Source organism: Nyctereutes procyonoides, unplaced genomic scaffold (assembly GCF_905146905.1).
Source record: "Nyctereutes procyonoides isolate TBG_1078 unplaced genomic scaffold, NYPRO_anot_genome, whole genome shotgun sequence".
Classification (NCBI taxonomy): domain Eukaryota; kingdom Metazoa; phylum Chordata; class Mammalia; order Carnivora; family Canidae; genus Nyctereutes; species Nyctereutes procyonoides.
Genome location: NW_026575137.1, coordinates 12,729,154 through 12,747,581, shown reverse-complemented (window position 1 = coordinate 12,747,581; position 18,428 = coordinate 12,729,154). Strand labels below are relative to the sequence as shown.

The 18,428-nt window shown below is 33.9% G+C and overlaps 1 protein-coding gene across 3 annotated transcripts in view; it reads right to left on the bottom strand.

Moving 5' to 3' along the window:
* Positions 1-18,428, bottom strand: part of MTDH (metadherin) — a 56,022-nt gene that overhangs the window by 16,542 nt on the left and 21,052 nt on the right. Inside the window, exons 3-8 of one of the 3 annotated variants that reach the window (XM_055303320.1) lie at positions 12,196-12,280; positions 11,300-11,476; positions 9,845-9,910; positions 8,238-8,468; positions 5,658-5,747; positions 3,384-3,482 (exon numbers count right to left, since the gene is read on the bottom strand). In XM_055303320.1, the coding sequence (XP_055159295.1) occupies positions 3,384-3,482; positions 5,658-5,747; positions 8,238-8,468; positions 9,845-9,910; positions 11,300-11,476; positions 12,196-12,280 (748 nt within the window). The remainder of the gene's footprint in view (positions 1-3,383; positions 3,483-5,657; positions 5,748-8,237; positions 8,469-9,844; positions 9,911-11,299; positions 11,477-12,195; positions 12,281-18,428) is intronic. The other 2 variants (XM_055303321.1, XM_055303322.1) reach the window with 2 other exon arrangements.

Below are 18,428 nucleotides of genomic sequence, written 5' to 3'. Positions count from 1 at the left end.
TTCATTAACAACACTGTTGGGAGATCTGAATGCAGATTTGGAAAACTGCTCTCCATATGCCAGGTCTGCAAGGTCTTTTCTTATTAGAATAAAAAAGGTTAGACAAGTGGGTTAGCAATATACTGACATATAAACTATTTTCTTAATAAATATGGTGGTGTGGAGGAATAATGGGTAAAAATCTAGTATTTTAGTAACATTACTTTTTTAAAGGCTTAGATAACCAGAAAGTCTGAGGTATGACTACAGCCTATGGTTTAACTTCTGTAAGAACATTAACAGAAGCACAAATCTCTACTGGCTCTATAAAGCTTTATGGTGATTTTTCCAGGTTTATTGGTTGGAGGTTTGTTTTGTGTTAACTGAGATCAAACAGAACCACTTTATAAAACAGCAGATCACCTAAACATAAAAGTTGTCACTAGGAGACTTCTCAACAATAATTCTTAAGATTCGTGGGCCTAATATGCTAACAAACCACTTTCCTTTAAGAAACTATGCAGTATAATGTCATTCATTATATCATTTTCTCCATTTATAAACGGAGTAACTTCTCATTTCTCAAAATTCTCCCATTACTTTGCCAATATCTTTTCAAAGAGCCCTATTAGTGTCTTTTCAAAATGGTAAGGAATTTCTTTATTTAATTTGCTTAAATAATATTTTAGGTTTAAGCATCTCACAGCTAATCTCTTGTTTTACATCAGTAAAAAATTTGCTCAGATGTTTCTGGTCAGAACTTACTTTAATACAACAAAACACTTATGTCAGAAAGAATCTCCAGTGTTCAAAAACAGACAATACTAATGAACTCCACTGAGAAGGTGAATGTCGCCCCAGAAGAATATCAACAGCTCCACTGCACGTACTGGGCATTTACTGAATATGTTCTTAGTGTTCTAAGTGTTCTATATGGACTTTATCATTTAATTCTCAACAACTGTGGAAGAAGAACTATTATTTTTACAGATGATGAAACTGAAGCAAACCACGCACCTGTCCAAGGGCTAAGGCTAAGATTCAAACCCAAGTAGTCTGTCTGCAAAGCTCATGCTCTCAACCCCTTTAACTATGCAAATTCACTCACTCTGGTGTGCCAACAAGAACAGAGTTCTATTCAAAATCTGACTTTTACAGGGGTTATGATGATGTTCTTTTATGATCAAGACAATCGATAAGAGTAACATCTGTCTTAAAAAACGTTACCTTCTGTACTTTAGCATCTTAACTTTATATTCAAGTGTTTGGCTAAATCCAAGGACTTTTTGTCAGATAATGATGTTTATGCCTCAAACCAGAGGGTCGATATATTAATCATATCACACTATTAAATGTAAAGCTAGTGTGCATGTACGTATCTACGTATACATACATACACACATATATACATACTCTGTGGATTAGTAATTTCAAATACTAAATCATTCATTTTGTAAATGTAGAAGGAATGATTAAGTTCATGGAGTACTAAAATAAGCCACATTAAAGATGGTAACACAAAAAATAAAAAATCACAGAAAAAAGAGGTTAAAGAGAAACTGGATTTAACAAGACTATCAACAGCCTAACCAATGAATGATGGTGTTTCTGATACTTTAGCTTTCAGTAGAGTCCTGTGGATACATCCTTTTCCTTTAGTCTTTTATTTTAGCAGCCAATCATGTTTTCCATGTTATAAGAATTCTAAAATAGACAAAAGTGGAGTTATTCTATGCAAGCAGGAAAGCCTAGAGCCCTGATGGCTCAGGTGTCTTCCACTTCAGCCCACCGCTGCCTCACTGCTCTTCTCTTACTGTCATTCCTACAACCATCCTTCAATTCTATTCGCAGAGCTGATCATTCTTCCCAAAGTACCGAGACTATATTTTCCAGCATTGTTATTTTCACATCTTGTAATACCTTGGATTTACAGGATGCTTTATAATTTGCAAAAAGCTTTCATGTTCATTATCGCATTAAAACCTCACAACAATCTAGAGAAGTAGATATGAGAGATTATTTGCTCCATCTTATAGCTCAATTAATCTAGATTCCAAGATAAGTGCTGAAGTCCAAGCCATACGAGGTACGTTTTAAAGTGATGGCTAGAAGTAGGAAATACCTTTTCAAGTAGTACACCAACCCCACCACCCTAATCTTTAGCCAGCAATTCAAGACTTCTTATAGCCTAATCTACCTTTTCATCTCACTTCCCTTAATCTGTAAGAACTGTGCTTCAGCTAATCTACAGAGACTAAGTAGTCGACAGACTGTTTGTATTGCACTGCAAGTTTACCTTCATGATTACAATCATCACTAGGGTAGGACCACGTGGTGGAGAAGAGCATGAACTCTGGAGCCAGACTACCATAGTTTGATAACACCACCTCAATTTAACTAGCTGTGTGATCTGAGTGAGATAACTTTCTTTGCCTCAGTTTCTTCATCTGGGAAGTGTGGGGAAAAAAAATCACCTACCTTTTAGAATTGTTATAGGCATTAAAATAAGTTAATAAAATGCACAAGACTTAGACTAGAGCCTGGCACATAGCCAACTGTTCGCTTTTCTTATCACTATTCCTATTGAACACCTATATATAGTAGTGTAGTGTACAAAGCACTACACTAGGTACCCAGGATGTAAGAGTTATTGAGAGTTCCTATTTTTAGAGGGTTTCATTTCAACTCTACTTGAAGAAACAAAAGAATTTTATTTTATTTTTTTGAACTGGCCAAATGGTAGAGAAGTCCACAAGGTAACATATAATTGCTAAATAAATATTAGAAAAGGATTTCCTATAAAAATTCTGAGAAAGTAGTATAGAGGTTTGAGGTTGTGGTGGGAAAAAAAACCAAAAAACTCAGGTTTTTGGATTTTTTTTTTTTCCAAGTGAAGTATAAGTTTTCTGAACATAAAAACTGAATTCTTTTTCCCTTCCTCTTTTTTTTTGCCTCCTTAAATAACTCTTGTCTTTAATTTTCCCAAGCAGATTCTACTGGGAATCAGGCTAAGAAAATGGTTTTATAATACAAAACTGGCATACCTCATAAACTGAAAGCCATTTCTGTCTATTATATTCATTCTATTATACTAAAACAAGAAGAAAAACAGAACATTCATGTAAAACAAAAAAAATTTAAAAATAAAAAACTATAGAGCAACTGTAAGAAAACATCATGTTTAAATAATGCCTGAGTCATGAAAAGTGTAAATTTAGTTAAATTCTACAGTTACTTAATAATCAGTTTACAAGTACTACACATTTGGTATTAAATTATATTATGGCCTAAGAGGTGAAAATTAGGGTTAAAATTAAAACATAAATCATGAATTTAGGGTGTTAGAAAGAAAATTCTGAAAAAAAAAAAAAAAAAAAAAAAGCATAATTTTTAAAAGGACATACTTAACCCAGACCATTCATCATCGATATAGGGTTGATTACGGCTAACATCCCACTGATAATCAGAAGTGGTAGAATGAGAAACTGGCTCAGCAGTAGACCCTTAAATGAAAACGAATGCAATAAAATTAAAAATGGAATTTTCTAATGATGTTTCATAACAATAGTTCTATACTTTGCACACGGAGTCTAAATTATTTATTTCCCCTAAAAGGAAAAATGCAGACATTAGAAGAGTTAAGGAAAAGTAGAGTTGAGGGTAATTTCAGATTAAGCGTGATAATCACTTGACTGAATTCACTGATCAGAACTATATTTTGTCCTTAGTACCAATCCATTAGTGTTTGTCATTTATAATACAGATTTGAAACTGATTATCTACAAATTTCAAGAAGTTGGAAAAAAGTCGTTTTATTTTTGTTCTTAATGAAAAATAGTAAAGCACAAAAGAAATCCTGAAGGTTTCAGGATATGCCTATAACCTGAGAACCTTGAAAGAGAGCTAGAAAATGTCTGAGTTTTCTGGAACCTTCTGCCTAAGAAAAAGTTAAAAAAACATGATTATCTAGAGAGGTGAGACAGAGGGAAGCTGGTGGTTTAGAGGCCAAGTTAAGTTCAGGTGCACTTAGAGAGAAGAGACTATTATTCTTCTAAGTTTCTTCGGTTTTCATTTTTGGGGAGGAGGCGGGGGGTGAGAATGGGGTCACATAGTCTTTAGAATCTGATGAAAACTGTGATGGACTATATCATCTAGAACTTACAAAAATTTTGCATATAATTTTGGTGGCACAGAAATTCATGGGTGCCAGGTCTAAAACCTCTGTTCTTTAGCTATTAATTCATTTTAGAATGTGAACATAAAGCAGGGATTCTCCATGAGGGATACATACACCCCAGACCTTCTGAATCAGAATTTCCACATGTACTGGAATCCTTGGGAGACTCTGATACTCACTCTGGACTCAGGGCCACTGATATAAAGAAATGGTTAAAAAAATCTGTTAGTGTAAAACACTTATATGCAATCAAGTCCTCTTATAAAAGTCCTTCCTAGCTTACACATTTTCACCTGGTTGTAGATGATCTTAACAGCCATCCACTAATATAATGGCTTGATACACACTCAAAATAGTTATGTATTTTTAATATAAATTTTAACAAGCAGAATAACCCTATAAATTCACATATAATCAGCATATTAGCTGCTTATAAGCACCACAACAACACTACTGCTATTTCTTTAGCAGCCCATGTTGCTTTCTCTTTCTCTGAATATAAGAGAACAGTATCTGTGTTGTACCAAGTCACCAAATAAAAGAGGCAATTAATTTCTATCTCTGGAACTGAAATGTAGTCTATGAGAGCAGGGGTTGGCAAACTATGACCCATAGGCCAAATGCAAACACTCTCTTTTTTTGTATGACCTATGACTCAAGATCACTTTTTATATTTACAAATGATTAAAAAAATCCAAAGAATAGGATATCAAAACCAGATACAGTTATCTATGTATCCTCTCTGGTTGCCTTCTGGCTACAATGTCAGAATTACATAGTTCCACAAAGACAGTATGACCCACAAAGCCTAAAATATTTATTATTGTGCCCTTTACAGAAAAAGTCTGCTGACCTATAATTCTAGGGACTCCAGACACTGTGGAGCTACATAATTAGTACAGTGGGTCCATGAATTCCAACGTGAAAAAAATGTTGCCAACAACACCTCCAACGTTTATGTAATATTTGTTAAGTAGATATGACTTCTATGTGATTAATAAAAGGCATATCCATTTTTAATGCTGAATACATAATAGTTTATTAGTAATACTGTATTTTCTAAATCAACAGATACTCTTAAGTTATTATGTGACGGTCTACATAACCGAAAAGGATTAGTTGTAAACTCATGATAATGGGGGCAAATAGAAAGGAAAGAGCAAACTGCAAGTAGAAGTATGGTAGAAATATGTGAGTAACAGAAAAGTATCATGAGCCTGAAGGGAAGGCCTTCTATTTGCATTTGTCTGCCTGCCAAGGAACTTTCAGTTATGTTAGGTCACAGAATCTTTTATCTTCACTACAGAAAGGAACCAAGCTACTGACAGATAAGAATTTAGGTCTTCCTTTCTCCCCTTTTATTAATGCCTCTGCTACTTTATATATCTATTATTTATGTCGATAGCAGTACTTGACTCGATTATTTTTCAAATAGCGAGAGCTAAAAAGAATTGAAACAGAAATTCTTTTGTTAACTAAATGAAAGACTGTTTTCACATACCAGAAACAGCAGAGTTAAGTGTGAGAGATGCAAAAGAAGCAGAATTCTGTTCAGAGGTATTCATTCCCCTATCCACACTAGACCAAGCAGCTGTTAAAATAAAGAACGTCACTTGGAACCTTCAATTTGCAAAAGAAAAGTTGAAAGATATGTACAGGCTTAAACTATGATAATAATATTTAAAGATAACCTTAGAAATTAGGACAATACAGCAATAGCTACTATTTATTGAATGTCTATTATAGGCCAAACTTTTCATACCAGTGCCTCTAATCCGTAGGGTAACCCTGCTAAGGCTCAATTTCAGAGTACTTAAGTGACTTGCTGACAGCCAGAAAACAGCTGGGCCTTGACTGGAACTTAAGTTTATCTTCAAAGCCTTTCTCCACTTTAACAAGCTCCCTTATTATTTACCATCATTATGCTACTACTTTGGGACAGGCACTGAACTTGGTTCTTGACCTTCATTACAGCCAATCCTCATAACTACTGAAACTAGGAAATTCACACAGGTTAAAGAACTAGCCTGATTTCCACAGAAGTTAGTATGTGGGAAAATAGGGACTCATGCCAAATAGGTCTGTTTCAACTAGTCCACACTCATTCTACTATACTTATTATTTCCTCAACATTTTCAAGATATTTTTTACTTGTAAATGAGTATTTTAAAGAACATATACATCCATGAGACCAGTCACACCAGTCTCTTCTTAGTGATTTACTACAAATCCAGTTTAATATAGTTCTTTCAATTTCAACAAAGGTCCTAATCCACCTAGACAGGAACTGTAACCTGCTGCTTTTATCCGCAGCAAACATTAAGCAAGTACCATCTAATTTATGTCCTAACTATAAAAATGCTACATAGCTTTTATAAGTAAATTGCAAATATCTGAAAAGGCCATAGTTTTTAACATTACTCCATAAAATTTGACTATCTTTTGTTAAATATGAAAAGATGCTTTACAGCATTTATGCTTTCTTCATTATTGAAAATGAGGCTGGGCATTTAGGGACTGTCTTCTTCTTCCAAGCCAATTTTGATATTTCTACACAATTTCTGGACATTGTATGGAAGAATGAGCTTAAAAATAATTATCAGTAAATGCTACTAACTGCATTCTTGGGGACAATAGTCAACAGGAGTTTCTAGGCTTAAAAATGATGAGAAAAGCAAATAACATTGGAAGAAAGTTTTTTTCTACTTAAACACTAAACACTCTGTAGTGTCTACTGCTCTTTCAAATAAAAGAAATAAAACAAAAGTATCTGCAACAAGCACAACAGAAAAAAGTGTATGTTTAATGTAAGGAGTTACAACTTGATTTAATAAAAAAAAACAAACAATAAGAGGCCATTAGACAAATGGGCAAAGAACATAGACAATTCATAACATAGCAATGATGAAGAAAGTCGTGAAAAATACTCAACCTCATTAGTGATTTAAAAAGTTAACCAGAACACTTTATGTATTTTTTTGTTTATCAAGTTAGAAAAGATGTATAAATACTAATCTTGGTCAGCACATGATAATTGGCCCTCATACTGATGCTGATTGTATAAATTAGAACTACTCTCTTAGAAAATATCTTGACAATGTGTCACAGAGCACTGTATGTTTATACTCCCTTTAACCCAATAACCTCACTCCAAATAAGCCAAAAACAAATATATTCAATGCAATGTCATTTACAATGTTTTTTTAAAAAATTATCTTTATAATATAGGAATAGTTGAATAATTTATATGCTATGTTTATACAATATATCATAGGGTCTTCAAATAAAAATACTTACAAAGAGGAAAATGTTTATGTTACAAGTGGGGACATAAAACTGCATATCCAAATTGTATTATGTAAATAAACAAGACAAAAACAAAAACAAAAAACAACTGTACACAGGAAAAAATAAAAGGTCATTAAAGATTTATAAAAAACAGTGGAAAAAAAAACCAGTGGTTGTCATTGGGTGATGTGGTAACAGTGGCTTTATCCTTCTCTTTTTGTAGTTTTCCATATTAAACATGGATTTCTTTTCCATCACACACACACACACACACACACACACACACACACACACCCCGGAATTAAGTTGCCTTTAATTTGATTGCTTTCAACAAGAATAAGCTTTCTCAACTACTGGTCTGTATTTTTAAAATTGAGGGGGAAAATTAATTATAGATAGTCATTTTGCGGAGTGCAAAACAGCATCAAAGTAGATGCTGTAAACCACTTTCATTATTTTTAATTAAACTCAACAGAACTGTTGAAATTAATCAAAAAATCTACTCACATGTTACATTTATAACATCACTAAAAATACACAATTATACCCCTTAACTACACTGATAATCAGAAGTGATAAATGTGAGAGCACTAAGAGGAAGTATTACATGCTATTACTGACGTTTTTAGTTTCCCCTTTGCTCTACGTGAAGGTTGAAGATGAATTAATTATTACTATTATTTCCGTATAGCTTCACTCATTTTTCTTTTTTTTTTTTGCATTCCTTGAAAATTCAAAACGTACCAGAAATAAACAACTGTAAGTGAACTTAAAATTTTCTAACACTTCTTACCAATGCCAGAAAATATCGAACGGTCACTCCAACTCCTTCCCCAGTCTTTTCCATTTGCATCTCCAGTGTCTTGACCCCAGGCAGATGGCTCACTTTTCCTCTTGCCTGCGGAAGCAGGGGACACAGAGTTCCACTTCTCCTCACCTGCAATGATCTGTGAGGAGAGTTTGACAGACTTTTCATTCCAGCCTCCTCCATTTACAGTGAGGTTTTCGTTCAATCCTGAAGGAACTTAAAGAAAAGAAAAGAAGATTAAAAACTGATACATGACTCCTTATTCTAAAACTTGGATATTTTCAAATTTCTATGACTGCTTGGTTTATACTTATCACTCATTTTCCCCCCTACTGTCCTGTCCTCTAAACAGTCTGAGCATTAAAGATAAAAATGAAAACTCTTCAAAGTGACATGACCATCATGGATGACTTTTAATTTAAAAACTAAGGGTAGGCTTGAACTTTATATGTTAATGATGTTTTCAACAGCAGAATGATTTGCTCAAAGAAAGTACAACAGAGCAAACAGGAAAACAACACATATTCTGCTATACTCAGAATACTCACCCACTAAAAATATGAACACTTTTCTTTAGTTATATGTTCTTTTTTACACACACACACGCACACACACAATGTATAATAAGGCAGTGATTCTAAAACCTGGCTGCACATTAAAATCAACTGAAAAATTTCTTGAAAATAGACACTGGAGCCTCAGCCCAGACTAATTAGAATCAGAATCTCTAGGAATGCCTCACTGGCTTGTCAGTAGATCATGTGACTCTTAAATCTTGGGGTTGTGAGTTCAAGACCCACATTGGGCATAGCGATTACTTAAGAAAATAAAAATCAAATCAAATCAGAATATTTGTATGCAGGTATATGTACATATGTGTGTATGTTGTTTTTCTAAGCTTCCTAGACAACTGTAAAGTGTAGCCAGGATTAAGAAACATGGGAATGAAGGAAGCTGACAAGGTGAAAACAAGCCTGAAACAAGAAAGTGCTTTTTCATTTCTCGATTTATATTTTACAACACTTTTAGTTTCTAGGTAAGGCATACCACTCTACTTAATTCAATCTTACCATAAATGAGCAAATAAAGTATATTTTTCTAATTGTGAAGCACAGTACAACTTTAGATTGTAGTCCATTTATTGTAAAATATTTGATTTTGCTAAGGAATCAATTTAAATAATTATAGGTATTAAGGCTTTTTCCCCTAATAAACAGGGGTAAAGTCTTTTATCCCATATATGCCTATATTAAAACCAAGTCCTCCCCAACCCCAAATCTTTCTTTTCTGTATTGGCTTACACAATGCAAGCTAGAATAAAAATTGCGTATAAACTATTACTAAAAAAATGTTTTTACATATGGGGAGAGGGAGAAACAACTAGAACATACCAAAGACTGTTAGAAGTGGGAATGATTTTTCTTTTTATCCATTTTCCAAAATCTCTGGATTGTGATTATGTTACTTTAGAAATTAAAACTCATTTCTAAGTCTTTTTTTTCCTTCTGTATCATTCATGTGAGGAAAGAGACATGTATGTAAGTTTCTATTTTGATGGGCCTTCAATTTAAGTTACATGTAATTTCTCTCACCCTGAAGTGTAGAATCTCCTTTTCCAGACTTAAAGTTGCTAACTTGAACATTTAGATGAGAATCACCTGGTTGAAATAGAAATAAAATTTATTTAATACTAAATAGGCCACACTATGCACATTAAATTAGGAGTTAACAAACAAATTAATTTTTACTTGTTAATTTTAATAACTTGCTTCTTCAAGTACTAAATTCATATACTGGAAAAGAGTTTTACAACATATCTAACATGTCCTTAAGGAATTGAGTTCTATAGTTACCCTATTCTTAGTCAACTAAAATGGCAACATAGGACCTGGAAAATTGTTCAAGTATACGTAGAGTCTGCTGTTCTGTAAGGCTTATCAAGATTCTTTTAAGTAGGAACTGGAGAACTGGGGCTCTGTAATTGGATTCAACTTTGCCACCTCTCAACAATACCAGCTGCCTTTTCAATAATCCTGGAAGCAAACACATCCAACTTAAGAACACTGCCAGTATTTGGGACCAGGACTTAGGAAATACAGCAAGAGGTACGATGTTACAACAAAGATACCATTTCTCTGACACTAAAAAGCATAATGATTACAATGTATCAAAAAACCAGCATGACAAAGGATTGTGCTAGCAAGGAAGGCATGCACCAAGACAGTGAAAAAGGGCCACCAACAGAAAGAAGCACTAAAGCATAGCTAATATGTAACGGTGAAAATGCATAAATAGAAGCCACTGCTATACCAAAGCAATAAATTCTGGCAAGTCATCAAGCAAAAAAAGTAAAAGATAACAAGGCTAAGAAAGTGGTCTGGAGACAAATTCAGAGTAGGCAATTAATAAAAAGGAGGAAGAAAAGTCAATGTGCAAGTTGAACAGTACCCTGACTGATGTCTCCAGGGTAAAAGTGATGGCAATGTAGAGCTACAGAAGCCATCAGTGTTGGATAGTGTGAGCACTTTAAATACATGGGAAGAACATTAGCTCAACAACCTCTGAAGTTCCAGTCTAGTTTATCAAACACCTATGGCATTCTCAAAAAGTCAGGGTGATAAGAAGTCCAGATAGAGCCTGCACTATCCAGAACATGCTTGTTTCATCTTGGAATGAAAGCACTCAACATGCAGAACGGTGACAAATAATTTCATTTAGTAAATGTCTCATCCACTATAAGAAATGGAGATGTAAGAGAGTTGGGGCAAAGCAATGCACACAAGAAAAAAAGGCAACATCATTTTCTCATGTGACTCAAGGCAGAAAGGCAATTTTAACTTAGGCCATTCATTAGGCAGTAGTAACAAGTAACATTGCTGGTTTTCAGGTAAACCAATACGTGGTCCACAGTGCTCTCACGAAGAAGGGTATATCAGCACAATCATGTAAGCAGTTCAAAATAGCCAAATTTTGACGTAATGATATTTTGTACATCTGATTAAAAGAAGCTGGATTTGATGTATGACTCTTATGTTCCACTAATATACCTTTATTCTTCTTGGAACCAACAGGAAATGATGCAGTTGTAAGTTGCTCGGTGGTAACTGTGATGGTATTTTCTATCCCAGGGATAGTTGAATCCAATGAACCAGAATCAGTCTGCACCTTATCACGTTTACGCTGCTGTCGTTTCTCTCTGTGACTAATTTTAGTTTCCCAGGCTCCTGACATAGCCCCAGAAAAAAAAGTGTTATTCAGTAAAGGGGAATACAAAAAAAGCTGTAGTTTTGAGGAGGGAAATGGGGCAGGGCACATAAAATATCATGATAAATTTAGAGAGTAAACTAAAAGCCAAGACTACTGATTATATTAATTTATCCTAAGAATTTATTCTAATCCCAGTATGTAGTTTTAGGCAGCTAACTGCCATTTTTATTTATTCTGGTCATTTTATCAACTCTGTCATCTATGAATTAGGAAAAATAATAGGTAGATCATCTTGTATATCTTTTTATCCTGCTGGAGAGAATTGAAAGTGTTATAAATAGTTACTAATAAATGGGTTTACTTGGTGATGACATTAAGGGGCTTCCTCAAGAATTTTGTACATAGCCTTCTAGGGATAGTATATTTATAAACAAGAGGGATAAAGTCCAAACCATATTTCTGAGAAACAAAGACAAAACAATTGCTCAAGATACTGAGCTAGACCTTAAATTTCAAGGTGGTTCCCTTCAGGAAAAACACTATGAAATCCTTAAATAATTTAGATTTTTTAAAAAAGTGTTTTCTAACAAGGTCACAGATCTACACAGTAAAATCTGTAATTATTAAAATAAAACCTAGATACAAGATCAAGCGACACAAATGCAGCTTTTATATAATGCACCATGGTAAAAAAGGATTTAAAATTTCTCTATAGTCCTTTCACTTGCTCAAGTACCTTCATCAACTTCCTTTCCATCATGGCGTGAACTGTTTTGCACTGCTTTAGCATCTGATTTTGATTTCTTCTTATTTTTCTTTGACTGAAAGTAAAATAGAATGTTACTTAATATTTCATTATGTTTTTGAAAAGGTAGGAGTCAGTAAAATACATAATGAAATGTATGATGCTGACAACCGAAAAATTTAATGTTTGATTAAAAACCTTAACATTAAATGGCAATAATAATATGAGGTCACCATGTATTGAGTGGGTTACTCTGTGCTAAGTACTTTACACTCATTTTCTTCTTTATTCCCTAAAAAAAAACAAAAACAAAAACAAAACAACAACAACAAAAAACACCTCACTAGAGAAGGTATTATTCCCATTTTAGAAATGAGGAAACGGAGACTTAGAGCTGTTAAATATTAAACAGGCTGTCCGGGGTCACATTAAGAGTTAGTAAATGGTAGAGTCAAATTAGGAAATAGGTCTATCTGGCTCCAAAGTCTGTGCCCTTAGAAACATGCTACCCTAACATATCATAAACAAGGTACTATAATATAATGGGTTCAGAACAATAAAATAAAAATCTACTGCTAAAGTTCAAAAATAAAATGCACTGATTATTGGTGTTTGGATTTTATAAAACACTTGTTGGAATGCCTATGTATAACAAATTAGCGAGTCAACTATACAAAGCAGGTAATATTTTGTCAGTTTCAGAGCAATGTCAAAATACCTAGGATTTGCATATGATAGATGTTTAGTAATTCATTAAAGAAAAAAATACCTACACGCACGCAAGATATGGATATTCTGAAATAGCCTTCCAATTCCCTTCTGCTAATATTTTCTCCTTTCAAAAGTTCATTAAAACTTTATAGGGGATCCCTGGGTGGCGCAGCGGTTTGGCGCCTGCCTTTGGCCCAGGGCGCGATCCTGGAGACCCGGGATCGAATCCCACGTTGGGCTCCCAGTGCATGGAGCCTGCTTCTCCCTCTGCCTATGTCTCTGCCTCTCTCTCTCTCTCTCTCTGTGACTATCATAAATAAATAAATAAATAAATAAATAAATAAATAAATAAATAAATAAATAAATAAATAAATCCTTTAAAAAAAACTTTATAAAGCCATGATTTCTATACTTAGATTAGTGCTTCCTGAAGAGTATTAACATTCAAGAAATAGTGATTTTATTTATTTATTTATGTATTCATTCAACTATTTATTGAGATTGGCTACATATGTATTCTTGTACACTATCTCTAAGTTTACCACCAAAAAAAAAATTGTATCTTGATAATTAAGTCTTTTTTTATGAGTAAAGCAGTAAATGCTAGTTTGAATAAGCAATAAACGACAGCTCTGAAGAGTGATTAAAAATTCTTTGACAACAGGAGTATGTAAGAAACAATTCAAAAACAATTTTTTTTAATATTCCCCACAGTTGACTTGTACTTGTTTCTTTGCATGTTCTCATCAACACATACCATGTTTCATGTACTGCTTTATTACATCTACCAAGCCAGGCTCACATTCACTTTACAAAAATTGAGATATCATCTACATACCATAGTTTACCCTCTTTAAATTCAGTGGTTTTTGTATTCAAGGTTATTCAATAGTTGTACAACTATCACCATTATCTAATTCCAGAATGCTTTCATCATCACCAAAGAGAAACATGGTTCCTATTATCAGTCATTCCTCACCACCTTTCTCCCAGTGGCGTCCACCACCAATCTACTTTCTGTATGTCTGTCTCTCATATCTACTCTCAAGTAAAGATAATACACTGAGCACTTTTCAATTACAGCCTAGCGTAGGGGGTCAGCAAACTTTTTCAATAAAGGACCAAATAGTAAATATTTTAGGCTATGCAAAGCATATATAGTTCTACACGTAGCAATTAATTGTACAACTCTGCTGCTATAGAAGTAGCTATGCGCAATATATAATTGAATGGGTATGACTTGTGTACCCACAAAATTTTATTTACAAAAACAGGCACCTGGCTGGATTTCCGGAGCCAGAGTTTGCCAACCCCTGGTCTAGAGCAGCACTGTCCAAAACAGAAATATAATACAAGCCATGTTTGTAACTTAAAACTTCCTAGCACACAGGTTAGAAAGTTAAAAGGAATAAGTAACATTAATTTTAATAATATATGTAAAACCAACAAGTCCAAAATACGATCTCAAAATGTAATTAATATAAAAAACTATTAAGGAGAAAGTATGAGAAAGAGTGCTAAGTAGCCATGCAAGTAGCTGCTACATTGGATAGTACAGACCTATAGAAACTAACTAAAGTACCCCCTTTTTACAGATAAGAGAATTGAGACCATAAAAAGATTATATAAATTGCCTGATTAAGGTTATTAAGTGGTAAAACTGGAACTAAAATTCAGTTCTGACTCTAGATCCTGCCTTCACAAATACTCTGCTATGCTGTCTCTCTATATTGAACTCTAAATACAAACTTAATCATGTATTAGCTATGTGAGATTTTGGGCCAAGTAGTTCTAAACCCTCTTTCCCAACTGCCTTATGCGACAAAAATTCCTAACCTCACATAAGGTTCTTTTAAGGATTAAATAAGATATGAAAGCAGACTGCTAACTATGAAGCAATATACATAAATAAGACTTTTTCAAGGAGAGAGCAACTATGATAAAAGGATAGAAATTATATTCACACTGAAATACTGTCATTTGTCACTAAAGTGAAATCTGCAGAAAAATAAAGACAACTATCTTGGTTTTAGGCTAGGTATTGTTTGATTTTTACCTTTAAAAGTCACTCTTTACCTTTAAAAGTCACTAATCAAAAAATCACGCTTACTCAGATGAGACTTAAGAACGTATTATAAAAAGCGTTAAAATAAATATGCATACATGCTACTATTTGCCCAAGCCATCCTACTGAGATAAAACACCTTACTACAGTTAACACTTTTGAAGGAAACTGCAAATACAAAGTTCTGGCTCCTTTGTTAACCACAGTTCTTTACCCCCATTTTTTGTCAGACTACCATGGAGCTGGCCTTAGCCTTTCTTGATTGGGCAGCATGCAAGAAAAATTTATTAAATATCTACAATATGCAAAGACATACACTCCAAAATGTTTATTTGTATATTTTGGAAGGCTATTACACATATCCTACTACAATAATGTATATATGTATAAAACCTATTTTTTTTTAAAGATTTTATTTATTTACTCATGAGAGACAAAGGCAGAGGGAGAAGCAGGCTTCACACAAAGGGTCTGATGCAGGACTTGATCTCCGACTCCAGGATCATGCCCTGAGCTGAAGGCAGATGCACAACCACTTAGCTACCCAAGTGCCCCAAACCTAACTATTTTTAGTGGAAGCAGTATAATTGAATATGCTTCATTACTTTTTAATAATCTTCTAAATTCATGCATTTTAATACTTTAATATTTTTAATATTAAAAACTATCATACCTGACAAAGATACGGAGATCCATTTAAATTAAGGCCATGTTTACTAAAACATGACAGTAATTTTTCCACCTTACCTTCTAATTCCAAGTATGCAAAGGTTTTTGTGGATATGCAGTCAACATACAGTTGTTGTGTATGGAGTACATACATCAGTGGATATGTACTCGACACCAATATTTCCTGCAATTGAATCTGATGGTTTTACTTTATTTTGGCATTTTTAACAAATGGATTCACTAAAAAGACTTAAAATATATATTTTTAAAACTGGTTGTATTGGGGCGCCTGAGTGGCTCAGTCTGGTTAAGCAAGTGCCATTGGCTCAGGTCACGATCCTAGAGTCCTGGGATTGAGACTGGCTTCCTGCTCAGTGAGGGGTCTGCTTCTCCTTCTGCCACTCACCCTGCTTGTGCGCTCTCTCTCTCTCTCTCTCTCAAATAAATAAAATCTTAAAAATCTCCTCCATTAAAAAGATAAAAAACTGGCTGTATTGCTATCACTTATATGAATCTTTCTTTTTTTTTTAATAAATTAATTTTTATTGGTGTTCAATTTACCAACATACAGAATAACACCCAGTGCTCATCCCGTCAAGTGTCCCCCTCAGTGCCCGCCACCCATTACCCCCACCCCCCGCCCTCCTCCCCCTCCACCACCCTTAGTTCGTTTCCCAGAGTTAGGAGTCTTTATGTTCTGTGTCCCTTTCTGATATTTCCCACACATTTCTTCTCCCTTCCCTTATATTCCCTTTCACTATTAACCCAGTCAAGTCTCAAAATAACTCTATGAGGCAGATGCCATTATTTCCACCTTACAGATGAGAAAGGGGAGGCACTGAGTGATCAACTAACCAACCCCAAGATCACATAATTATTACATGCCAGAGCTGGGATTTGATAAGCATGCTCCAGAACCTTTCTGTTAGAAAACTACTCCCAAGCTATTAAATTATGCAGATATGAGAATTTTCACAAATAACAATTTTTAATAACAAAACACACAATGATGTAAACTTCTCAGAATATACTTTTTTTTCTCAGAATATACTCTTGATTGCATGAGTTTCTTAAAAAAAAAAAAAAAAAAAAAAGCCACCTTGTGACACATTGTTAAAGTTTCCTTAACACCGAAGGGACAGATTAGTAAGCACAAATTTTTCCCAAAAAGATCTAAGTAGACAATCACTTGTTATTGTAAAAAAGATCAAAACATTTAAAATGCTTGAATTTTAGTAAAAGAAAAATGTGTGGTTCATTTTTTAAGTTGGTCAGCTCTATAAAAGTATTTTGAGAAATATAGTCAATGAATCTCTTCTTTGTACAATAAAAGATGATGACTTCCACTTTGCCCTTACTATAACTTAAAGGCCTTGTTTTCCAATTTGTAGTCTGGCTTTATAACTTTTTTGCCACCATTGATTTATAGAAATAATGTAGTGAATGAATTTCATGCATGGTACTATCTCTATAATTGTATTTCCCTACTCCCCAAATTTTATTTTTTTTTTAAATTTCATTCCAGTTCACACAGGCCCTTCATCAGTGGTTTTTATTTACTTTTTCCACACTAAAAAATTTAAATTAAGTGATCTATTCTTGAGAATCTACCTTTGTAGGTATTTTTTTAATCTTTAGTAGTTCACAAAAATAGTTCTTTATGCGTTTCATTACTGAAATAGAATATACCAAGTTCTCCAATGTCAGAATCATCTGTACATTTTTCCAATTTGAAATTTGCTCTGCTACTGATTTACTCAATTCATCAGCAATGTTTTTATGCTGTACCCAACAGTAAACACTGATAAAGAATGTATTCTGGTTGATTGTCATATTGTTTTTTGCGAATTTTATTCATGGCAGAAAAGAAAAAGTGTTTTTCCCCCACATATGTTTTTCCTCCTGTAAGTAACAAACCTAAAGAATGCCTTCTAAGCATTCATAATTATATTTAGTTAAATTCTGTCTTATTGGGTACTGCATAAATAATCATCTTTAAAAATGCAGAGGCCAATCTTCACATTCTGAATGCTTAGATATCCTGCTGATTTAGACAGTTTCAGAATATCATTAGCTAAAATCTCAAGGCACAGTATAAATGGGCAAGGTTTCCTACCAGAAGTAGAAATATATTTCTATTTCAAAAATCTTCCTTGATGATTGGAATTTTTTGTGACCAACTTCTCACCAGGTATGATTAAATGATCTTAACCTTATGATATGGTTGACAAAGGTCTTGGTAGGCATAGCAATGCCCACTCAATTTTTCTAATTGTTTGTTTGCATTCTTATCATCCACAATTTGCAGCTTCTTAGCAGCCTGTTCACTAAAGGTTAGTCTAGTTTAAACTGGGTAACACAATCAAGTAACCCACGGAGTTGAGCACACATCAAATGCAATCTGTCAAAATATGTTAAGAGAAAAGAACAAATGAGAATAGACTTTTCATTACCACTTCCCATTCTTCTCAGGATCTGGCCCATGTAGTGTTTTACTACCCTCTAATATTCCAAATGAGGATGCCAATGACTAGCCATACACTAATATGGATAAAGCTTAATTTGTTTTAATAAAAAATGAAGTATAAATACAAAGCCTAATATTTTCCTCCTTCACATCCCAATGGATCTTCTTCTGTACTCCAGTGTGGAGACAACAGTCTTAAAAAAGCACATGCTGAAGTAGTTCTAGACTACAAGTAACATGCATTCAAATTCACAGAACTTAAAATATCAAAAAATTATAAACTGGTTATTAAAAAAAGACACAAAAATGACT